The sequence below is a fragment of the Pteropus vampyrus genome, unplaced genomic scaffold (genome assembly GCF_000151845.1).
Source record: "Pteropus vampyrus isolate Shadow unplaced genomic scaffold, Pvam_2.0 Scaffold136, whole genome shotgun sequence".
Lineage (NCBI taxonomy): Eukaryota > Metazoa > Chordata > Mammalia > Chiroptera > Pteropodidae > Pteropus > Pteropus vampyrus.
This window is the reverse complement of record NW_011888917.1, coordinates 4,265,588-4,291,463: the sequence shown is the minus strand read 5'-3', so window position 1 is coordinate 4,291,463 and position 25,876 is coordinate 4,265,588. Positions and strand designations below refer to the sequence as shown.

At 35.2% G+C, this 25,876-nt stretch overlaps 1 protein-coding gene across 1 annotated transcript in view; it reads left to right on the top strand.

Moving 5' to 3' along the window:
• The window catches only part of UHRF2 (ubiquitin like with PHD and ring finger domains 2), a 67,476-nt gene extending 52,290 nt beyond the window's left edge, over positions 1-15,186 (top strand). The window contains exons 10-16 of the mRNA XM_011367717.2: positions 1,589-1,695; positions 5,017-5,179; positions 5,853-5,993; positions 8,299-8,398; positions 8,731-8,888; positions 13,000-13,098; positions 14,154-15,186. Coding sequence (XP_011366019.1) covers positions 1,589-1,695; positions 5,017-5,179; positions 5,853-5,993; positions 8,299-8,398; positions 8,731-8,888; positions 13,000-13,098; positions 14,154-14,300 — 915 coding nt within the window. The 3' untranslated portion in view covers positions 14,301-15,186. The remainder of the gene's footprint in view (positions 1-1,588; positions 1,696-5,016; positions 5,180-5,852; positions 5,994-8,298; positions 8,399-8,730; positions 8,889-12,999; positions 13,099-14,153) is intronic.
• The last annotated feature ends 10,690 nt before the right edge of the window (positions 15,187-25,876 follow it).

Genomic DNA, 25,876 nt, shown 5'->3' with positions numbered 1-25,876 from the left:
TTTACAGTTTAGGAGAAGAGTAGAGATTGGAAAATCATGAGAAATCGAGTCAGTCTGGGGCAGCTGATGGCTACTTTAAGCTTCTCCCAGGCAGCAGTCTTGTTTAAGCTACTGGCTCATTGGGGTACAGCTTAGTAGAGCATGGACTAGAAAATGCAACAAATTAGGTTGATCATTTTCCATAGAAAAGAACAGTCTGAAATAATATTCGCTTAGTTCTGACAGTCTGGCAGTTTTCCCCCCCAATGGAAATTAAAGTTTTTGTTAGTGCAAAGATTGAAGCATAGATGATTTAATAACATAGATTTTGAACTATTTTTACTTGATTATTTGCTGCTGGAAGAATAATCAGAAATGTTTTCGTTCTCTTTTAAACGCTGCTTAGTGCAGCATTTAGCTTAGGTTGCACCTTGTGTGCTCTCCTAATTCCTCCTACTTTTTCCTTTATAGCACCACCACAATTATAACTTTAAAAGTTGACAGGGTTATGAATATGAACATTGTGAAGTCAATTCAGATACTATTTGGAAGACCGTTTATGATTAATTTAAGGAGTGTTCTAGACTTTTGTAGGTGTACTTATTTATTAGAATTTCTTTAAGTGGAGTACAAACTAAAGATGAAATTCCTTAATGCTTTATTTTTTAAAATTTAGACATCAATATTGGATCAACAAAAAGGTTTTTGGACAGACTTTTAAAGCCATGAGACTTTAATTATGACTTTTAAGCCAAAGGAAAAACAAGATGCAAAGTAACTGACCTTTATTACAGGCAAGAATTTAGTAGACAAAACTTTATTATCCTAAGTGCAGTCTGAACTAATTAATTAAAATAATCTTGAATTAAAGAAGGACCACTATTTAGATAGTGTTAGTAGAATTAATTTGTATGGTGCTAGTTACTTTTCTCAATTTATTTTGAGGTAGAGACAATACCAATATAAATTTATAGCTACTACAGAAATATTTGTGGAACTCGTTTGTATACCGTCTACTTCTTTTGGCATGATTTTTTTTTTTTTCACATTTAGTAGGCACTTTATACAACTTAATGAAAGGTAATTATTTTACCTGAATGTAATTTGAGTGAACCCATAGAGTATGAGATGTGGGGAACTTACCATACTGTTAGGATTTGAAATTTGAAATTTAGCAACAAACTTGAATACGGTATAGATTGCTGTTGGGAAATCAGTTATGGAGTATTTATTAAAATGATACTTGATAAAGAAACTAGAAGCTAATATTGATAAGTTTATTTTAATAACACTGAATTAAATGAAACAATATTTCCAACCCATATGACTTTATTTTGTAACATTCTATAGATATATTTGGTTATATATGTAGTATGAGAATAGTCACATTTGGGGATATTGGAAGCTATATAACTTTAAAATGAAATCTTTAGATCAACTGATATAACTTGAAGGTATACTACATGCAAGATTGCATTGAATTTTGGTAGATACTGTGAGAGACCATGTCAGTTCATAACATCCTAATCAAATGTTCTGACTCTGAAACAAGAATTGATGAAATTATACTTGGGTTTGTGTATCTAATGATGAAAATCTTCTCCTATAGGACCGAGGTGATGAATTCACATACACTGGGAGTGGTGGTAAAAACCTTGCTGGTAATAAAAGAATTGGCGCACCATCGGCTGATCAAACATTAACAAACATGAACAGGTACTCTTTATTGTTAGAGTTTGTAAAGACTATTTATAATTTGGGCTCTGTGTAAATGTTTGATTATAGCACTATAATTTATAACTTAGACTGTAGAGGAGGATCTTAAATTGAACATTAAAGATCTAAAATTACAATTCCATTACTTGATTATATAATTATTTGTAAGAAATCCTAACTTATTTCTTCAAATTATTAGTTTTCAAATGACATAATACATAATTCCCAGTCTTAATACATGCACTTTGCATTTGAAAACATCCTGAAAGCTTTAAAAGAAGGAAGCCCACGTAAGTGAAGTTGAGGACAAGGTGGCTTTATCCACTACCCCCTAGGTCAAAGTTGCGTTCTACTCAACACAGATTTATCTTTTAAAGATACACTTCTTTTTAGAGGATACTCACTAATGTGAAACAGGGTTATGTTTGGGAGCCACATTTATGCACGTAAGCGAAACATCAGATAACTTAATCAGAACTACACTCAAGGTGCTTTCAGGATTTAAAATAATAAGATGTCTTTAAATATTATGAAAGAGAATGTTTATTTATGAAAGTGACCTTTTCTAACTAAATGCTTATAAGGTGTTATGAAAGACCACCTTGTGTTGATCTTTATTCTATAGAAGTATTAATGACATTCCAGCTTCCATGGGAAAAGAAAATAACTTCAAAATGTTTTATAAATGCATGCTAATATCAGTAATAATAAATTAAGTAATCCAAACCATCAGATAGCAATGACCACATTATAACTTGTTTTACTGATAATTTTGTGATCATTTCATAAAGTTGAAATTTTTTTGCATTCTATCAATAAGGGCGTTTTGTGGGTTATTGAGTAAAAGTATTTTTTGCTTTCTTGAATCTAAATCACTCGGTTTTAAGTAGTGTGCCCTTAATTTCTGATTACCGTGTGAAGTAAAGAATATACCAATATGGGTTAAAGACTTTGTTGCATACCAGGTTATATAGAATCTGTTTTTATGTCTTCTATATTATTTCTGACAGTAGGATTATTTTACTGAACCAGCAGAGGAGACAGGTCAGATTTGCTGGTGAAAACATTCCTGAGGCAGGAGTCCAGTCCCTAGCTAGTCTTTTCCTATCAAGATAGCAATTCTTTAGGAAGAATGATCTTAAAAGGAGTTACAAATCTTTTGATGTGCTTTTGTCATTGAAAATGTATCTAGAATTTGCAAAAGGCTTTTTGAAGTTGTTGAATCCGAAAATTATATTTTTCTCTTTAATAATAATAGATTATTTTGCTTGAATGAAACTTCTTTCATAATCACCTGCACTTGTAATGTACATGGTAAATTCTTTTCAAGCTTTTGAAGAATCTAATAAGTATACCCTGTTTACCTTATGTTAACAGTCTCGTTAGAAAATAATTGACAAGTAGTAAAAATGTTTGTATTAAAAATAAGATAATGAAAATGAAATAGTAACTCAAAAACAATTTAGGATTGACATATCATAGACTTTGACATCCGTTCAATTAATTTATACATTAAGCTGTGAGTACGATTAATTGTAAAGACCTCTTAGGCAAAGGTGCTTATTTGTGTTATAAACATGAAAGCTGTGGTGAAAGGCCCTTAGCTCTTACCTGCAGTATACTCTTTCCTGACTAGTATATGGTCCAATTCATTTTTGCTTCTCTGCTAAGAGGTAGTTTGACACCTGCTTCTTGCTTTAAGAAGTTTGTTCCTATCTCTTCTCAGCTCTTTTACTTTATGAAGCTGAAGAGGGTAGCAGGGTAATCTGGCTGTCCTTTATCAGGGCAGTTAGAGGCAACCTGTTGAGATGTGGATAGAGTAATGGAAGAGCCTTATTGTTGTGGCTAGTTTCATCCTCTGGGACTCTTTTCACATACTTGAACAGCCTGAATATTTTCATGAAGCTAGAAGGGAATTAGTGCCAGTTAATGGTGGCAGTCATTATGACTGAAGGTACCTGTGAGCACCAAAGCATTATCTTCATTAACATGAAGATAATATTTATCCTTATCCTAGCTCTTTAAGAAGATGGAGTATGTATATCTCAATAGATATTCCATAAATAGCCCTATAGTCGATTTTCTTCTACCTCTCAGGATTTTAGTGCACTTCCCTTTGAGATAAAGATAACTTGGTAAGCTTTAACCTTTGACTGCATTTATAAATTTTTAAATTTTTTTTTAATTTTTTATAAATTTTTTTTTAAAGAAACATTTTCTTAAGTTCACTTATTTTAACAATATAACCGTGATCAAGATATTTTAGTAGATTAGTCATTTAGTCTTAAGGTCTATTTTTTTTTTATTTGAGCCTGTATAAAAAGAACTATATACCCTGAATAAGATTTCGTATCATATATGATTTCACTAGATTTTGTGTGTGTATGTGTGTGTGTGTGTGTGTGTGTATTTTTGACCATACATGTTCTCAGTGGTTTCTTTTCACCTAAGTTAGGAAGTAGGTGTCTTAGAGGAAAAAATACTACTTTTAAATAGATTCTAGCTTGGTTTTTCTTTTTTTGGCAGGACTAAGTTCTCCCAAGAAAGGTCTTCTAACATCTAATAACCTTACTGATTAATTACTACTAAGTGAGTACGCATACTAAGGAAGCTTCAGCTAAATCAGGTGCTGCTTCCAGCTCAGTTTTCTTCCTGTTCATATGTCATCAGTAAAATGTAGTGGTCTCAAACAGCCAAAAGTCTTTATTGTCATGATTTAGCACAGCCATTTGAATGCTTCAGTTTTATTTAAACTTATCTTTTTACTGGAGGTCTTTAAAGAATATTCTCATATTGAGCTTGTTCTTAATATCTTCTAAACTTTGAGGAATCTCTGTTTTCTGGAATGTGGAAAGTGGACCTAGAAAGGTCATTTGTACCTTGCTGACAAATTTATTTTTCTGGATTTCTTTCTACATTATTCCAGCAATTTACCTCACTCCCTTATCAAAAATAACTATTAAAACAATCACTTGCTTTAGTTTCCCAACTTTCTCCCTTCCCTCAACAAACGTTATTTAAAGAAAATTCCATGTATTTCTAGTTGTTTTCTATTATACGTGGCACAGATGTTATTACTTTCAGAAGAACCCTACAGGCTATCTGAGAACCAATCCCCTGGCTTGGGGGTGACATCAGAAAACTGATTTGTCTTCTCTGCTGGTGGGGGAAAGCATAATCCTATTATCTGGAATAATATGGAAAGAATCATAGAATCTTAACCATCAGGTAAGGCATAATTCACCTTTTAATTGAGCTAATGATGCGATTATATACTTGAAGAAAGATTACTTGGTATAAAGACTTTGTTTTATTTTTTAGGGCATTGGCCCTAAACTGTGATGCTCCATTGGATGATAAAATTGGAGCAGAGTCTCGGAATTGGAGAGCTGGTAAGCCAGTCAGAGTGATACGCAGTTTTAAAGGGAGGAAGATCAGCAAATATGCTCCTGAAGAAGGCAACAGATATGATGGCATTTATAAGGTGCTCTATCTGGCATGACCTCTTGTTAGTCATTCTTCCTGGGCTTTCAGGACAGGGTTACCACAGGGAACTGCTCTACTGTGGGTGGGTTGGAGGAAACATTAGACCATCTTAGTTGGTAGTCTGCTTTTTCTGGAAATATAACAGCTGCACCTAGTGAACTCTTCAATACTTTTAAGGCTAGTTTTAAGTTTGTAAAGGCAGAGTTATATTTTGGGTTAAGCTTTTAATAAGTATATTCTGTATGATAAAACCATTTAAATAACTTTGCCATTGTGGACTTTGACATATATCTTTCAAAATGATTTTAATTATAATAGATTTTCAAAGCAGAGCACATTATAATTTTTAAAATAGGTTGTATTCTTTGTTTAAAAAACAGGCATCTACTGCCACTTTTTATATACTGTTATGCAAAAAATATTAATAAGCATAATTTTGTTAGTATTTCAAATTTATAGCAATCTATACCTATATGAGAACTATCTTAATAGGAAATAAGGTCAAAATAATATTTTAGTGAATTTTCTTAATTCATTTACTTTTACAGCAAAGCAAGTACCTTCTGAAGTTGCACTTAGTTTGGGCAAGTTTAAACCACTAATATGAAGACATTATGAATAATAAGTTTAAACTTTGAATCTCAAACTAGTACTGAAATATTATGATTTAGGTGGTGAAATACTGGCCAGAGATTTCATCAAGCCATGGATTCTTGGTTTGGCGCTATCTTTTAAGAAGAGACGATGTTGAACCTGCTCCTTGGACCTCAGAAGGAATAGAACGGTCAAGGAGATTATGCCTACGTTTACAGGTTAGATTACATTTGTCTAGGCTACTTGTGTATTGATAAAAATATATACCTCTGTACTATACTATCAACATGTCTTAACACTAGATGTAACCCACAGCAATTGATCAGTGGACTGTAAGGGGTGAGGAATGAGATCATGCAAGTATACAGAAAGAAGAGAAGTAAAGAGGTAGCATCCTAGGTGTCAAACAGCCCTAAGACCAAGAATCGTGCTTAGAAAAAGTTGGGCTGGTCATTGAAAAGTAAAATATTTCCAATTAAATTTGGAAATGACTTGAAGTATGAGGGAAAGGGATACATAAAATTTAGGTATAGGAGGCCTCGAGAAGGGAAGTTTATCCTAGAGGGCATAGGGGGTGTGTCTCTGGTAAGGGAAGGGGGGAGGTGACTTGTAAGAGTGGTCTGCTTCCTACCCTTCTCACTTTTCCTCACCCCTTTTCTCTCTTCCCCCTCAAAGCTGCTTCCCTGTCCTGTCACCACCTTTAGTGCTGTGCCTTTTTTTTCCCTTTGCCCATGCTTAGCTGTTACCCCATATAAGACTTTGTTGGTTTTGTGTGCATAGTGGATGGTATGGCTACATTCCCCCTCCACTTCCTATACACCCTAGACTTTGTCCCTGACACTGACTTCAGAGCATGGTTTGAGTTTATCCTCCATCATTTCCCATCATTGTGCTTCCTGTAAAGACTACCAGCTTTGTCATTTTCCCTGGCTCTGCCCACACTGCATGTGTAGGGGCTGAACTATGGGCAAGTGTCTGACCACCCAGCCAGGTGAGTGTGTGTCTTTTAGTGCAAATCTGTTCCTGTTTTTGTTTTCTCTTTAAACTCATAAAATTGATTGTTTAAATGAGCCCCATGAGCTGCCGAAATAACTGCCAAATACAGTTGACCCTTGAAAAATGAAGGAGATTAGAGGCATTGACCCCAGCACAGTCGAAAAATCCACATATAGCTTTTGACTCTGCAAAACCTTAATAACCTGTTGACTGGAAGCCTTACTGATAACAGAAACAGCCAATTGACACATATTTTGTATGTTGTATGTGTTGTATACTGTAGTCTTACAGTAAAGTAAACTAGAGAAAAGAAAATCTTAAGTAAATACATTTGTAGTATTGTACTGTATTGATACTGTAAGTTTACGTCATCTGTTTACAAGATGAATCATCTGTCAGTACCTACATCAATATTGTCTTATATGATACAACACACCGTAGATGTTATATGTAGTTCTAACATTAGACATTAAAAATGAATAGATAATGCGAAAAAGAAATTCATATTTATAGGTATAACAATTCATAGACTGATAAAAAAAAAAAAAGCTTTATGGTAGCCTAGTGTAGTTGATGTGATTGTTTCATAGTAATAAGGAAATCTCCGAAAATTTTTCCAATATACTTATTGAAAAAAAGTTCACATGTAAGTGGAACCAAGTTGTTCAAACCTATGTTCTTCAAGGATCAACTATAATACTTTTTATAAATGATATTTAAAAACCTATTGTTAAACCCATTTTCAGAAGTTTTTTTCAGATCCACTGTTCATCAGAGAATGTTCTAGATAGGTTAGATATGAAACTGTGAGCAGAAGCATGTAAGCCCATTTACTATGATGAGCAAATGTATCATTTATGAGTCTTGAAACATATTCAGCTTTAAACATGAGTGTTATCACAAGCATGTCAAAAAAAAAAATGTAGTAAAACTGCAAGGATAATAGGTAGAATTTATTCCTTAAAGTCTAACCTTTAAAAAAAGAATTCAGTAATTTAATGGCTTTAGGTCTCTTAAAAGCTTTTATTTTTTCCCCCTAATTTTGAGAGATAAGAAATTCGATCCTTAACATTTTGGTGGTTTTTTTGTGGTTTGGTTTTTTTTTTTTAGATTGGCTCCACAGTTTAGTGTAATCCCGTTTATATTAGTACCATCTTTTGTACTCTGTAGTTGTTCTTCATTTACCTTCATATCTAGATTCCACTTTCCTTTCTACCTCAAAATTTTCAAGCCACCTAGTCACAACTCCTGAAAACTTTCCTGTTTAGATCTGAAACTTAAGATCATTGTATTATAAAACAGAATATCTTAATCAAAACTATATAGTTTTATACTGAATTTGGGATTTTAATAGTCTTCTGTCTTTTGAATTTTGTTCTTTAAATGTCTTTTTCCTTTATATAAAGTTTTTTCAGTTCAGGGAAAATATAGACTACTTCTCCCTCCCCTTTTAAAATTTCTCACCAGGATCAAAAACTCCCCTTCTCTGTGAATTTTAAGTCTACATTTACTTTTTTCCCCCATCAGTATCCAGTAGGTTACCCTTCAGATAAGGAAGGGAAGAAGACTAAAGGACAGACAAAGAAGCAGGCCAGTGGAGCCTCAAAAAGGCCGACTCCAGATAATGGTAGGTAATGATTATAAAAAATCAATTCTAATATTACAGTTTCTAAAGAGAGAAATATTAAGAGAATAAACTGAGAAACTCATCAGAAATTAAAAGCAAGTGAAGCGGGGGGAGTTTGTTTGTTTTCGGATAGGTGGGTGCTTTTTTATATTTTAATAGTGTCAGAACCAAAACAGCAGCAAATATAGTATCCCAAACTCCAGGGGAAGTTAGATGCTGGTTTATGCAGGTATCTTCATGCTAAACATTACTGGTGCCAGTTAACTCTTTTATTTCATAGTTCTGCTTAGAATCACTTGTAAGTCTGCTGATATATTTTTAAATAAATCTAGATGATTGTCCAAGTGCCTCCAAAGTGTTCAAAGCATCAGATTCAGCAGAAGCTGTTGAGGCTTTCCAGCTAACCCCTCAACAACAACATCTAATCAGAGAAGATCATCAAAACCAGAAGCTATGGGACGAAGTGCTTGCATCTCTTGTGGAAGGACCAGTATGTAAAGACTTTTTTTCATTATGATTCCATGCCTTTTCATTTTTTAATTTATTTTTTAATTATAGTTTGCATACAATATTACATTAGTTTTAAGTGATTAGACTTGTATATACCTAATGAACGTGATCATCACGATAAGTCTAGTAACCATCTGTCATCATATATAGTTATCATGAGAAGATTTTTAAAATACTCCAATAAACTTAATTAAAAAAATAAAAATATTTTTAAAATAGTAATGTTTTGATAACAAATGATAAAAAAATAGTTTTCCTATGAAGTATCATTTTCACAAGTCAGTCAAAACTTGCTCCTTTTATCCAATCTCATCTAGTGTCACTAGCTTTCAGAAACAATCTGAAGCAGTACATAAATGCTCTTAAATTTATTTTAGACCTCTTAGATGTTGGTTTTTGACCTCTCTGTGCCTGAACTTAATTTATGTTGAGGTGCTGTTCATGGGAAGAATTTTCGGTTGTGGCACACACTCAACTTAATCTAAAACTCATCAGGAAACTTTTTATACTTCACAGTTACCCGATGGCATAAATCTTAAGCAATTCAGCACAATTTTCAATGCCTAAGTGATCATCCTAGGGATAAACTAGCATATTTATTTAAATACTTCATATGTTTTTAATTTTTTTCCATTTTTTGGTAATCATAAAATTTCAAAGTAAAAAGGAATTACAAGGTTAACTAATGCATGGATTTTGTATTAGCTGCGTTTTGCAAACAAAGCTTTCTTATCAGATCCCCAACTAGAGGTTTCAAATATGAATTGTCAAATTGTCCCTTGCTTTTATTGTCTTGAATTTTGCTTACAAATTCAAATCTCTTATGTTTTATTAGATAATATTATTATCTAATAATATTAATTGATATTAGATAATATTATTATCTAATAATATTAATTAATGTTATTATCTAATGTTTTATTAGATAATAACCCCCTTCTCATCTGTTTCCTTCCAAAGTATTGTGATGTGCAGCTATTGTTGGTGAGCTCTAGTATCCTGTCTTGAAATTCCATCTGGTCATCTTTTAGTAATTTCTTCTTGCCAATGTTCCTTTTATTTCCCTCTGCATTAGCCAGAACTTCTTGTTTGCCCGAAATAGGGTTAATGAAATGTGTGTGTGTGTGTGTGTGTGTGTGTGTGCGCGCGCGTGCGCTTTTATCTACATCTAAAGGAAATTCTCATAGAGTTTCTGTATTGCTCTTTGTTTGAGAAATATTATATTAAGGAAGAATATTCCTGATATAATTTTTAAACTTTTAGAAATGGGTAAGATTTATTAAATACTCTTTGGATTTATATTGAAGTCATAATTTCCTTTGCCTAAAAATGTGATGTGTTGAGTTATCCTTGATAGAAGGAGGCTTACATGTTTGAAAGACAGAAGTAAAGTAATTTAGATCTGTGAGAAGTGTTACTTGATTTTTAGGTAAGAGACCCAGGCATAAAGAGAATCTGACTCTGGTAGGTCAGGCTCATTTTCACTTAGAGCAAGTAAGATACAGCAAGCAGTTGTTGATCACAGTCTAATTATTCTCTGGTTGGAGAGGATACAGCTGATTAGTGATAACTTGAGGGAGTTCTAGCTGTGGGTGTGGGCAGGGGACAAAGCAAATATCAGTGAAGGAAAAAGCCCCCTGAGTGCACAGTGAAATTCATTTGCACATCTGTTGTCTGTACTGGACATGTGTATTGGGCTTCGTGTGAATCTTTTATTATGTATATCCTGTTTATGAATTTTAAAAAATTATCAAAATGATTGAATCCTGTGAGACTTGGCAAGGATGTTCAAATCAAGTATACCTGACTTTTCAACCCCTTCTTTCAATGTAATTTTCATATGAAATCAAGTCACCAGTTGACAGTTCTTAAACCAAAAAAAAGACTGAAAAATAATCCTGCCCTCTGGTGGCAGGATCTTAAGTGCCTAAGTCAGGTGATGTGATGTTGCTGCTAATGATTACTCTGAACGTTTATGTACTATTGGTGCCCTAGGCAGGTTTTGTGACCATTTTCTTCAGATAAGCCAGGAACACATTTATTAAGCCAGAAAAATCAGCTGTTGGCCAGTGGTGACTTTTAAATAAATGTACATATAATATATGTGTTTATATCCAGACACCTTCCCAAGGTCCTATGTGATCTGTCATCCCTACCTACCTCTGCAGACTCCTTTCGCTACTCTCTCAGGCCCGTACTGCTTTGGCTACAGTGATCTCTGTTATTTAACATATTCAACTCACTCCTGCTGCTAGGCCTTTATACACATACTATTTCTCTGACTGGAATTCTCTTACTCCTTCATATCCTGTAAGTTTCTGCAATAGTATTACACTACTCAGAGAGGACTTCCCTAACTACCCTTTCTAAAATAGCCACTCTTTATTCTGTTGTTTTAATTTGCTTTGTTTTCTCAGTTATTACTATCTGAAATTGAATTTTTTTTTTCAGTCTGCTTGCCTAAAGGAATATAAAGTTCCTTAGAGCAGAGACTTTGCCTTTTCTATCATCACTGCTTAGATGAGTGCCTAGCACATCGTAGCAACTCCAAATACCTATATGACGTATACTCGTATTATAGGCACCATGGTGGTACCGGGGAAATATTAGTCATTAACAAGGAAATTTTCAAGTACTAAATTTATAGCTTTTTCCCCATCTTCCCCTAATTGGTATATTCTTTTGATGTGTTGCATAATACTTTGTTGATAACTCACTTGACTTTCATAATCCATGTTTATAAATTAGTATCAAGACATAACTTTGAAATAGGATCTTTGATTTTTTCTTTAATTGAGGTATAATTAACATACTACATTGTATTAGTTTTAGGTGTACAACATAATGATTTGATATTTCTGTTTATTGCAAAATGATCACCACAATAAGCCTACATTTGCCACCATACATAGTTACAAAACTTTTTTTCTTATAATGAGAACTTCTAAGATATACTCTCTTAGTAACTGTCATATAAGAATAGTCATCATGCCGTACATTACATCCCCATGACCTACTTACTTTATAACTGGAAGTTTGTACCTTTTGAATCCTTGCACACATTTTGTACCCCAATTCTGACCCCCAGCAACCACCAGTCTGTTCTCTATCTATGAGGTTGGGGTTTTTTTGTTTTGTTCTGTTTTTTGTTTTTTGTTTTTGTTTTTGTTTTTGTTTTTGTTTTTTTTAAGTTTCCATAGAAATGAGATCATACTATGTTTATCTTACACTTTGGGAATCTTTGGTTTTTTATTTTTACTTGACATTCTTGTAAATTCTACGTTTTCTATTAATATAAAGAAAAAAATATATATATACTCTCCTACTACCAAAATAACTGAATAGAGGATTATCCTTGTGACTATTTAAAAATCTACTTATCTTTTTAGTTTAAAAGAACAAATGGGGAATCAATAATGGTTTTGAAGAGCATAGAGTACACATTTGATTATGTTTGCTTTAGACAGCTCCATCTCTTATAACTTAGTCCCAATTTGAGTAAACATTAGTATCAAGAAAATATGGAATTTTTAGATTGCAACAAAATATCACAGAAGATAATCTTAGGAAAATAAATATGTTGATTCGTTGGGGTCTTAGATATTACAGAGTATTATTACCCAGTGCTGTTTTTTGTTTTTTTTTTTAAGGTTAAAAAATATTCAAGTTTTATAGCAAAATATTGAATAAATAAAGCTTATTCATGTACTGGAATACCATGCAGCTTTTTAAAAACTGTATGTAATGACCTTGAGATAAATTGTCCATGATTTTTTAATTGAAAAATTGTACACCGGATATGAGTTTTAGGGGAGTATTTTCTTTTTAATGCTTTGCCTTTGCAACCTTTTCAACCCAATCCTAATATTTAAAACTGATGTATATATCTTATGGAATGGTTTGTTTTTGTTTTTGTTTTTTTTCCAGTTTCAATTATGTGTTTGCTAGTCCTTACAATCACTATGGATTTTTTAAAATAAAAAAAAATGTATTACATGGGACCAAGACACTTTTTTAAATCACTTTGAATTTTACTAATGTTTCATGAAATGCTAACCTTTTTTTTTCCCTTCCTTTTGGGTACCATCTAGAATTTCCTGAAAAAATTGGAGCAATCTTTTATGTGTGTCTGCTGCCAGGAGCTAGTTTACCAGCCTGTGACAACAGATTGCCTCCACAATGTCTGTAAAGTAAGTAGAATTCCTTTCTCATTTTCCCTTATTAAGCCAGAAGGCACACTAACCTCCAAACCTGTTTTTAGCATGTGAAGCATTTTTTCATAAAACAGGATAGTTATGGAACCTTGCCAGTTCAGAAGCATTTAATTACATCTTGGTGGTAGATGCATGTTTTAATTCGATAGTAATAGTAATTCAAATATATATAGTTGAGATATTCAATCATGTTTGGCATTGTTGAGGGGTTGAAATGGAAAAGAGAAAGTAAGGTGTCATTTTCATTGCTGTTTTCTCTTATAGTTTTTGTATGGTTCACACAGTACAGCCCAAACTGAAGTAATTCCATGCACTTAATGGAATCTAAAAAGATTCTATCTGGCAACATGCCCAGAGGAGTTTGATATGTGCTATCAGTGTAGTGTGAAAGGAAAATTTGATTTTTAGTAAAACCAAGGTTGGAATCTTGCTCTACCGCTTGGCGGTTATGTATCCTGAGCTAACTTCTAAACTTTAGTTTGTTTCTCTTGTAAAATGGAAACAAACCTTCCATATCTGTGTTTGTGCCTGACTTTGAATTAGTTAAGTCTGTAATATATTTTGTACCTATTTATACATTTTTGGATGACACAGTATATGTCAAGTGATTTAATAAAATATGTAATTTAGTTCTAAGCATGGAAATCCTGATTTTTTTTTCTTTAATGTTCTGTCAGGAAAGAACAGGATTAAAGCATAACCTAGAAAATGGGTTAGTGGGAACCATACATAATCTGTTACACCCTCATTTTTTACTGGATGAGAAAATTAAAGCACGCAAAAGTTAAGTCATTTACCTGAAGTCTCACAGTATATGCTAGAGGTGGAACTAAAACCACGTCTATAAACGGGTTTTCATAGTGCAGATTCAGGGCATTACAGGTTTTCATCTTTTATGTTTTTCTTGTTGCCAAACAATAAGTTTCTAGTTCGTATTTAAAAGCGTAAGTTGTTGAGTACTTTTCTACATGCTTTACCCTCAGATGAAGTTGGATGTGTTTTTGGGTTTGTCTTCTTGTGTTTTGCCTTAGGATTGCTTACAGCGCTCCTTTAAGGCTCAGGTTTTCTCCTGCCCTGCTTGCCGGCATGATCTTGGCCAGAATTACATCATGATTCCCAATGAGATTCTGCAGACTCTACTTGACCTTTTCTTCCCTGGCTACAGCAAAGGACGATGATCTGTCTACATCTACTGTGTTGTTCCTGGTGATTTCTTTGGACAATAAAGAATCTAAAATGGTTGGGGTGGGTGGGGGTGAAAGCAATGGTGGACCATATTTCTCATGTTCTGAAGCAGCTAATCCTCTTTCCTACATAGCCATCATCTTGTGTGTGTAGTAAGAGGCCCATTTCTCAACTGTCTTTTAAATATCAAAAGGTAGTTCCTGTCAGTAACAACTAGTTGTAATGAGTAAAAGTCAAAGCCTCAGCTCTAGTTGATATCCAAGTTATGATTTATTTTGCAACTACCTCAGGACAGAAAAGATTTATGGGGATTTTTTAAATCATTGAATAATTAGTTAAATGAAATTTTAGCTACACACTGCCTCCCAAATATTAGTTGTGCCTGGTTCATGTAATTTGATTTTACAGAAAAGGAAATGACACTTGAGATTGTTGGAATGAACGCAGCTTCTGTAGTGTGCATAATATATTTTTAATGTCTTCTTCCATTACAATGTGTGTTTTGCAAGGACAGGTTCATTTTTTAGCCCATTTTGTGAACTCCATTGTGCTTTTTTCTGGTGTTTTATGCAAGTTGACTACTAATGACTAATGAGAACAATATGAATGCATTGTTGCTGCATTAGTGTAATGTGGTGTGGTTTTGCACTTAAAAAGAGGTGTTCAGAAGCTCTAATTGTAAATGTTTATGAAAAGCCTCTTCTGTACTAGTCAAACTGCTTTTAGTGAGTCTCACCAGTGGTTTTACATCTGCAGAGCAATGAGGACTGGGCTGACTTTTGAGAGGACTGAAATTGCTTCATATTGTGATCTTAAATTTTATATTCACTATACTCCCTAAAGTATACCTTAATAAATATTTTATGACCAGCAAAATAACTCATCTTGTTTCACTGTTTTACATTTGTCTGTCTTATAGTACATATTTTTAAGAATCAGTCACTTCCAGAGTGTTTCATAGTACATTTTTATTGAAACAGACATTTCGTGCAATTTTTTACCCTTGATTTTTGGTAATGAGAACTAGTATGAAATTTTAAGTACTAAGGACAGATTTCACCTGGGTTTGAGTGTTTGTTTGTTTGATTGTTTGTTCGTTTAATTTTACTAAATGGGAAAATTTTTTCAATATAAGAACTTCAGTTTTATGTTCAATTTTAGCATAATTAGTGCTACTTCTTATTTCACAGACACAAGAATATTCTAAAACATAGTTCTAGTCTCTGAAACTCTTGTTATATTTTCATCAGAGAAAAATTTTAATTTGATTGAATTAATTTTCCTACCCCTGAATTTAGAGCCATATATATAGCTAGTATTTATTGAATATTTGCTTTACACTAGTCATTTGTATGTTTTGATGTGTATTCATTTAATCTGATTGACAATCCTAAGAGGCAGGTGCTGTTATCTCTTCTTATGGTTGAATATCAAAGGCACAGAAAGATTAAGAAACTTGCCAAAATCATACACCAAGGAAGTAGCAGAACTGTACTATGAATTTAGGCACTCAAGTCTAGAACCAGCAATCTTTACTTCTGCGCTATATAGGCTCTCACATTTGAGTATAAGCTAAACTAGTTTCAATGTTTTTTCTACATTAAATTGAAAACCAGATTCTGGTAATTGGAGCTATTGTCATGTAGAATTAGTTATAAACATTGGAATCATTTTTATTTTGAAGAATCAAATTTAAATAGGACCTTCTTAGATTGAAAATGAATCGTTAAATTGCATTACCTTGTGTTATAATTCCCTCCTGCATTGGCCATCTCTCTGCATGAAGAAGGGTGGGGAATATCTCTCAGTTTCATCTACTTGAACTAGTTTAGTTCTACCACTTTTATTAATAAAATAGGTGATCCCCACAATTAGGCTATATGTTGTCTTAACTTTGCTATAACATGACAGACTAGGAAAGAATGCTGATTACAGTTTAACATGTTCAGTCAAGTCACTGTCAAGTATGGCCCAAAGCTAAGCAATTTTATGTTAGTCTTAAACTTTTTTTGAAGACTTTGGTTTATTTTACATAAATATTCCAGTTTTTATCTGAAAGATACAGACTTTTAGAAAACAAATACCCTTGTCACATATGTAAAAAATTTAATGGTAATTATGTCAAATATCTAGTAAATGTTCAAATTTATTTTGTCTCAAACGTCATACATGGATATTTTATTTAAGTTAGTTTGTTTGAATCAGGATCCAAATCTTCCATTGTTATATTACTGTCTCTTAAGTATCTTTTAATCTGTATATAGCTTCTCAATCTGTTTATTTTTTTCCTTACCTTTTACAATTTGTGTGTTGAAATTGTTTTAGAGTCTTTCTGACAACATAGATTTTTCTGAGAGTGGAATGGTTTAACCGGTTTCCCTTTATTTTCTGTAAATTGGTAGTTAGAATTCAAACATGACCAGATTCAGATTTTTTTTTTTTTTTTTTCTTTCAAGACTTCAGAAGTGGTGTGGTCATCCTTCAGGTGATATGTGGTATCTGGTTGCCTCTTAGGCTTAAGTTTCACTGAGCTTTTCACTGGATTCTTTACATTTGGTAGGTTACAGTGATTACTATTAAGTACTCAGCCACTTTCATATAGGTAGAATATTTTTCTTTAATTTTTTTCTAATTAGAGTAGGCAGTACTTCTAGTTTAGAACTAACTTCTAAATAGTATGGTTCATTCACCAAATAGGTGCATGCTAGTATGTTTAAGGATATTAGGTAATTTTTCGGAAGCTAGCCGTCTAAAACACCCTTAGCTCTCTCACAGCAAATTGTTGTGACAGTTTGGCTAACAAAAGCGGGCCCTGCCTATATAACTTAAAGCCTTAGATTTTGATATAGATCCTACTTACAAGAGCTGTGTAGAAGTCTGCTCTGACTTGCCTACTATCTGCTCTTTCTTTCTTTGCTTACTTGGGACCAAACTTTCCCCCATTCTTCTTCTGGACACCCTAAAAGATGGAGCTCATGGCTGTCCACTAAATTTGAGGGAATTGAACTTGATGGCCCACTTGCCACCATCTCAATTTGGACAGAGCTATTCTTGCTTGTCCACTGTCTGCTGACTAGTCCCCATACCAGAACTTTAAATCCTTAAAGGAATTGATATTTAATAACCTAGATTAAGCTACTACACAGGAAAGAAAAAATTAAATACTAGTCACTGGACATAAGGAATCAAAAACTAGAGAAACTAAGCAGGATGATTAAATGACTACTATTGAAAAAAATGAATGAAAGAAGTTTTACTACTATCTCAAGTATGAAATTTCATTGCATTGATGGAAGAACAAGCTGCTGTGTGAAGAGTAATTTGAAATTAAAATTCTTAGAAGTAAACATAGTTGTGGGGGGGAAAAAATGTAACAGACAAAACAGAATGGACACTGCCAAAACTTTGAACATACACTGAGTAATCTACGTTATATATGGATATGCCACAATATGTTTATCTCTTCATCTGCTGATGGATATTTGGGTTGTTTCCAGGATTTTGCTATTATAAATAAAGCTGCTACCTTTGTGTGTAAGTCTTTGGGAAATAGTTTGATAATTTCTTAACAAAATCAAATATGTGCTTACCATACACATCAATTTCATTAATAGTTACTTAAGAAAAATGAAGAGGTATTTCCAAAATAGTTTATATCTTTTTATATTCCCGCCAGTAGTGTATGAGAGTTCTGGTTATCGCACGTTGTTACTAAGGCTTCATTTTCTTTTCAATGTAACCATTCTAAAGGGTACGTAGTTTCTGTATAAAACAGGAGTGGGGTGATAGTCGATTTATTGTACTGTTCACCAGCTATTTCTGGCTCTCAAGTTCACATGTTAGGATTGTACATCATAGCCTCTTTATGGTTGGCTAGGGCCATGCTCTATGTCTGTGGGGCGGGTTATTTGTTTTTAAAATACAAACAATTATGGAGAAACTATAGCAAATACTTTGGGTACAGACTAGCCAGTATTGATCATTATTAACATATTAGTTTTTCTTAAATAAATTAAATGAAGCTGACATGTGCTTTCATCACCCTGCCCATTTCCCTCCCCACCCAAGAAATTATCATGAATTTCATGTTGCCTTTTCAGTTTATGTGTTTATATATAGGTATTCATAAACAAAATCTAGTATTTCACTTGTTAAAATTTATACAAATGATATATTTTACAACTTTTTTCATTCATCTATATTTTGGGGTCCTCATTTTGTTTTTATCATAAAAGGGCAGGGGTACTTTTTCTTTCTTTTTTTTCCTTGTTATAAAGGATTTGATCTCTCATCTTCTCTCACCCTCTCCCACCCTTGCACTGGACTAAAAGTTACTCGGTTATTCAATCAGCTTCTGTTATTTAGTGGTCATTCTTAAACTTTTAACATACCTATGCTTTAGAGCGTATTAATATTTATAAAATGATCAATACTTTAGTTTTTTTCCTGATTATCTCACCTTATTTTTATTTCCCTTGCTATTATCTTTTCTGACCTATTTTCCATGTTAACATTTACTATTTTAGTTATACCCTCTTTAAAACCCAAGTTATTTTTTAAAAATCTGTGACTTGCTGATTTATTGACAAGTTTCGTCTCTTTGTTTGCTGTTTCTTACTGAATACTTCAAGATGTTTTTGTACCACAGACCAGAAGGTCTATGAACAGTACATTTTCTCTATCTTTGCAAGTTTGAACATGAGTTTATTTTTCACATTGATTTTAGATAGATAAATTGACTGCGTTTTGAATTCTAGGTTGCTAGTTATCTTTCTTCAGCATCTTGTAGGTGTTCATTGTGTTCTGGAGGCTGTTGTTGCTGAAAAAAGTTGAATGTCAACTTGTCATTTCTTTGAAAGATATCTGTTTATTATTAGCTTCTGAGTTTCACTGAAGTCTGTCTAGGTGTGGATTAATTTCTATTTGCTTTGGGACCCATTGTACTCCTTTACATTGAAAATGCATATCTTCAGTTGTAGAAATTTTTTATTTTCTTTTAAAAATATTGCTTCTCTCCCACATTCTCTACTAGAAGTCTGTAGCAGTCTATCCTCCATTCTTTAACATCTTATATCTTTTATCTCTTTACCCTCTCTGTGCTATGAAGTCTGTAGCAGTCTATCCTCCATTCTTTAACATCTTATATCTTTTATCTCTTTACCCTCTCTGTGCTATGTTCTAGGTGTTTTCCTCATATCTTTTTTCCAATTCATTGAATTTTCTCTTTGACGTTAGTCTACTGTTTAACCCACTTAAGTAAATTATTTTATTTCAAGAACTATTTTCTTCTAATTTTGTTTTAAAGTTTATCTGTTCGACTTTCATAATCTCCTGTACTAATTTATGGATTTCTGTTCTTCCGTTATCTATGTGAGCATTTAAAACATGCTTATTTCCAAGTCCTTTTAATCTTTCTCACATTTCTGTTTCTTAAAGTGAGAATTCTGCCATTCATTGCTGCTTAACATCTATTTTCATTTGTTTTGTCAATGTATGAGTTCATCTTCTGTGGCATTTTCTTTTCAGGGTTTTGTTTATGGCTTTGTTGTGGACACAATTGCTTCCTTTGGAGAAATTTTTAGCTCGTTTCATCTGGGGCCCTATATGTTTTCCTGAAACTGAACCAGTTATTTTGCTAATTTTGTTGAATGGAACCCCATGATGCGACTGGTATGAATTTGGCTACTGCATGAGAGGGAAAGCTTGTTTCCTACTCTGACCCTGGGTTTAGTAGATACCGATTTTTCAGTCCTTATATTGGAACAGGAGCTTTCCCAGTTCTGAACATGCTTCTTACTGTCCATTGTAACTGTAGCCTCAATTCCTAACATCTATTCCCTGACATCACTGAAACCCTACTTCCTAAGATGCGTGTCTAGTACAGCCACTTTCATGGCCCATGTGGTTTCAGGTCCTTCCTATGGATTTCTTCTGCATTTCTGCCACCTGGAGGTTTCCGTTCCTACTTCGAAAACCTGTTTTTCTGTGTGTTTTTTGTTTGTTTTGTTTTGTTTTAATGAGGGGAAGAGGAGTGTTTTACCAGCATGTCTATGTTTTTGGAGCAGGGATGGCAATAGTTCCCATATCTGTTCACTTCCAAAAAGAAGTGAGTGCTGTCAGTATGTTTCATGCATTACTTCACTTACTACTAGTACCTACACAAGCTGTGAAGTAAGTGGCATTTTCTCCATTTTACAGATAAGATGGTGGTTCCAGAGAGTGAATTACTCACCCTAAGTCACAGATAGTCAGCAACAGACTTAGATTTTTTTTTTTTTTTTAATTCTGGAATATAAAGGTCTTTATTAGAGTTGACATACAATATTAGTTTCAGGTGTACATGTAGTGATTTGACATTTATATACCTTACAAAGGGATCACCACAAGAAGTCTAAGAACCATCTGTAACTGTACAAAGTTACTGTGGTATTGATTGTATTTCCTGTGCTGTACATTACATCTCCGTGACTTATTTATGTTATAAATGTACACCTCTTATCCCCTTCACCTTTTTTGCACATTCCACCCACCACGCCATCCTCTGGCAACTATCAGTTTGTTTTCTGTATCTGAGTCTATTTTGTTCATTTGTTCAGTGTTCTAGATTCCACATGTAAGTGAAATGATACAGTATTTGTCTTTCTGTCTCTCTCTGACCATGTCACTTAGCATGATAACCTTGGTCCACCTATGTTGTCACAAATGGCAAGATTTCATTCTTTTTTATGGCTGAGTAATATTCCCCATGTTTTTATCCATTCATCTATCAATGGATACCTAGGTTACTTCTGTATAATGACTATTGTAAATGGTGAACAGCAGACTTGAATTTAAACTCAAGCCTGTGTGTTACTTTCCACTACTTTTTCTGCTTCACTGTGTTATTTATTTTTAATTTATATCACATCCTTTTGTCCTTTGAAAACCGGGTTTGGACACTATTTCAAAGAAAACATGTAACCTGACTGAATTTCATCTAGAAATATCTGAATGGTTTTCGTATGACAGTATTTCTTTTAGAGACTTCTTGTTTATATACTATAGAAAACATGGGCTTTATTCTTAAATTGGGGGGAAATAGTGAACTTGTTTAAGGATTGTATTGAACCTGCTTCACTGTGGCACCTTTCAGTCTCTCCTTCCACAACCGCCTCATGCCCAGTAGCAAAGATTGACAGCATTTCTCTGAATGGCAGACACTGTCCCAGACGAAAGGCTCTCTTTTTTTTTTTTTTTTTTTTGGACAAAATACAGAAATAGTGCTAACCCTCCACACTCCTCCCCCGCCCCTCCCGACATGGCTGGCACCACATACTACACTCACTCCTTTGCTATTTGCAAGTTTATTTAACAGCCTACCCAACTGTCTCCTTCCATGGAAAGTATTTTCCTCATTGTCTTTTGGAATGTATTTGAAGCAGCTCCTTTTAACCAATAAAAACATCTAGTTCTATTTTGGAGAACTTTAATATTCCTGTGTAGTTCACAGTGGATAAAATGACTTGAGCACAGGCGAGTTATCTTTTTTTTTTTTTTTCCTCTCTATTCTTTATGCCAGACTTTTTTTTTTTTTTTTTTTTTTCCTCTCTATTCTTTATGCCAGACTTTTAAGAAAGGATCTGTTTGCATCTAATTCTACTTGGGCTGCTCCTGCTGCAGTGAGTAGCACTTTTGGATCAAGTTCCCAGTGGCAGCACCATTGGGGGACAGTCTGCATTTTTTTAGAATGACTGACATCACTCCTGGTGCCGTTGGATTCCACCCTGTTTTCTGGCAGTTTGGCTGTTACTTAAAGTATGTAAATCTTCTGAGTCTCACACCAAGCCTTTTTTGTTTTTACAAATGATCTTCAGAAGTGCTTTTGTAGGAAATTTAAAATGTCACACCCAAACTATACAAACACTTTTACTGGTGAGGTTAAAGTACAATGCAACAAACAGATCAAAAGTACCCTAAAATTTCCCTTGCATCAGTTCTGAAAACCTTAATCACTGTAAGAGTGGTCCAGACACCCAGGAAGTCCTGTAGGCCCATTAAAATGAATGGTAGTTGGTTTTTTCTTAACCCTCCATTGATTTTGTTGAATTCAGAAGAATTACAATCTCCAACTTGCATTTCAGAAGTTAATTTGTAAAAGAATGACAGCCATGATCTTTGACTTGATGTAGGTTGAAAGTGAAATAATCTTTTGTTTGTACAAATTTGTACAAATAGTTTCCATAGGAACAATGATATAGAGGAAAGGGCTATTTTTCCAGGTTGGCCTGTAAAGCCTATTAAACCGTAATCTAACAGCATACTGCTTTTACAGAAAAGGCGTCCGATAACCGTGGCCAGTTCCAGGCACCAGAGACCTCTTCTTTCCCCAAACTGACTACATTTCCAAAGAAACTTTGAGATGGGTGATCTGACAGCAAGGACTTATCACCATCCCCAGGGAGTTGCATGTATGAGAGGTGGGGAGAAGACGTGGGAAAAGCTCCAGATGAACCATGGGTATGGTATGAAGGCTGGGCAGTTAGAACCTGAAAGTAAAGCAACAGCTGGGAGGCGCCCCTGAACTGAGAGGACTAGAGGAGGGACTCTGGGGCAGAGGGGACACGGTGAGATCAAGTACTCAGTGAAGCCAGCGATGAGAATGACATATGAATGGGAGAAAGAATAAAAAGGCAGCAGTAGGAAAAACCATCATACCCAGGCACACACACATGTCAGATTAAGTAGGGTTGGACCTACACACGTAGCCAGTGATGAACAGTGCATCCTCCAGCCGTGTCCTCAGGGCTTGGCGCTGTAGGGACTCGGTTCAACTTCGCAGATATTCTAAAACCCGTGGGACATTCTCTCCCCTGCCTCCCACTTGGTTCCTTCATTCAACAATCTTGCTGTCTCTTGATTTGCAAAAAAAGACTTCGCTCTTTCAAAAAGGAAGAATCCTCCCCTCCCACATACCTTTCTCTCCTAATCATGGAGTCTTATGTCTACCCCTTTACAGAGAGGCTTTCCCACCCCACTACCTTTGCTCTCGACTCCTGGTGCCCCTCCCTGCATTACTGCCCCTCTCCTCTCCTGCTTTCTGCCGGCTCGTCCTGCTGCTAAACTCGAGGCTGCCTCCTGTCCTCCTCCCCTTCCCTTTGCCATCTTAAGCTGACTTTAATCGTCGCCCTTCCCCATTCTCTTCTTGATTTCTCTCTTCCTAGTTTTAGGGAGTCCTCTCCCACCTCCTGACCTGGGCCTTATCGCTCATGCTCTTGACTCCCTTCTCTTCTCACCCTGGAGAGCCTTCTCCCAATATCTCTGGCTTTTCTCCCCCCACCTCCTGACTCTTCTTTCACCCGCCCTCATTGAGCTGATGGTGTTTTTTGCCACTTTCACATCTTAATCCTTACTCCCTCCATTGGCCCTTATCCACCCCTCCCCTCTTTCTTTCCTGTTCCTAACCCGCATCTTCCACTTTCACTCCTTCTCTCTCCCTCCCCCATTACAAATCCTTCCCTCCTCTACTGACCCAAGGACCTACACACACACACACACACACACACACACACACCTTTTCCCACCTTTTTCTTCCCCCCTCAAAGCCCTTTACCTGAGTCAGGTTTTCTTTCTTCTCTGGACTCTATTTTCATTCTCTGTGATTGTGACTCCAGGCTCAAAGCCCACCTCCCCATTTCTGACTCCCAGCAAGAGTCGTACACCTTTCCCCAAACCCAGCTTTTATTCCTCATCTTTCTTCTCTCCCTATTTCCAAAGGATTTTCAAAACCCTTTAAAACATATGAGATTGAAAAAAAAATGCTAAATTGGAGAGTACAGATACTAAGATGTCTCGTGTTTCTCTTCCTCCTGAACACCTCCCCACATCTCATCATGGCTGGCTTCTTTTTGTTCAGATTGTATCCTAAAAGTCATCTTTCGAAGAATCCTTCCCTGCCTACCCAATATAAAGAATTCCCACCCCGACTCCCCCGACACACACACACACACAGATACCATACTAGTTTTTCTAAAGAACATTTAACATTGTGAAATCTTAATTTGTTGCCTGTTTGTCCGTCTAGAATTGATGCTCCATGAAAGGCCTTATCTTTCTAGTTCACCTTGTATCATTTAGAACAGTGCCTGGTACATAATGGCTCAGCCAGTGTTTTCTGAATAAAGTGATTTCTAGATGCCAGACACTATTCTCACTTTGTTATCTCATTTAATCCTTACAACAAGCTTGATTCGGGTAAGTACCTTTATTATTGCTATTTTATAACTTAAACTGAAGTGCAGAAAGGATAAGTAAATTTGCCCCTTATCTCAAAATAATTGGATATCTGAGAAATTAATCCAGATCTATATGAAGTTGCAGCCCATGTTCCTTCCACATTCTCTGGCTGTCCAGAGGAAAAAGGCCTTTAGGAATGGGAAGCAAGGGAAAGGGAGATGGATCTGAATGCAAGGTAGGTCAAATTTGGATTGGGGCTCCTGTGCCTGGGACCAGGAGCAGGAATGTACAGTACAGGAAACAAGATCCTCAGTGAAGATGAAAATAATAAGAGCTAACTCATGAGCATTTACTTCGTGCCAGACACTGTTCAGAACAATATATTGAAGTTCTCACCTAGGAGTGGTAAGTGATATCATTTTACAGGTAAGGAAACTGGGGCTCAGAGATGTTAATTATCTTCTCCAAGATCATACAGCTAGGATATGGGGGATCTGAGATATAAGCTCAGGCAGTCTGACTACAGAGCAAGTACTGTGAATGTATCCTGCACTCCCCCCATCAAGAAAATAACCAGATTCATGAGTCTGGTATGCTTCATGTTGGGCGCTAACTCCCACTTGCTGGATTCTTGTTTTCTTTGTGGAATGATCTCAGCTAATGTAACACTTCTGCCTTTGGTCCACCTCTCACTGCTCTTCATAGTTGATTGACGATGACTTCCATCCACATTATATCACCAGGACTGGGGAAAACCCCCCTTTTTTATCTTCCTTCTTCACCTGGGATCTACATGCAATAGCATTTCTGTGTCGGTGTATCTGCTATGCAGACTCAGACTTTTCCTTGGGTGGGGTGTCCCCAGGCTTAGACTGGTGAAGCATCAAGGGCAAAAATGGAGAGCAAGCCCTTCTGGCTAGAGATCCAAAACCAGTCTCCAATAAAGCTGACATTTTTTGATCTCCAAAAAAACTGCCTCGATACAGTGCTGGCTGGAGCGAGCCTAGGAGATCAGGGAGTGAGGCCAAACCACAAGTGACGCGTGCCAGCTTTGGGACAGTCTCCTACAGCCATCGGAGACTCGGCCCGAGCTGGGAAAGGGGTTTTCTCTCAAAATGGTAAGATTTGCATAAAAAATACAAGGTTGAGTAAGTCCAGGCTCTTTCTCACCCCTACCAGCCATTAAAGGCTTAGAGTTCTGAAAATTTCCCTGAAATGTGAATGAAGAAAACTGAGAAGCAATACCTCAAGCTTGATAGAAACCTACTGAATCAGAAACTCTTGGGCCAGGGCCCAGCATTCTGTTCTCACAAGCCCTCCTGGTGATCTAGACACACTAAGGTTTGAAAACCACTGC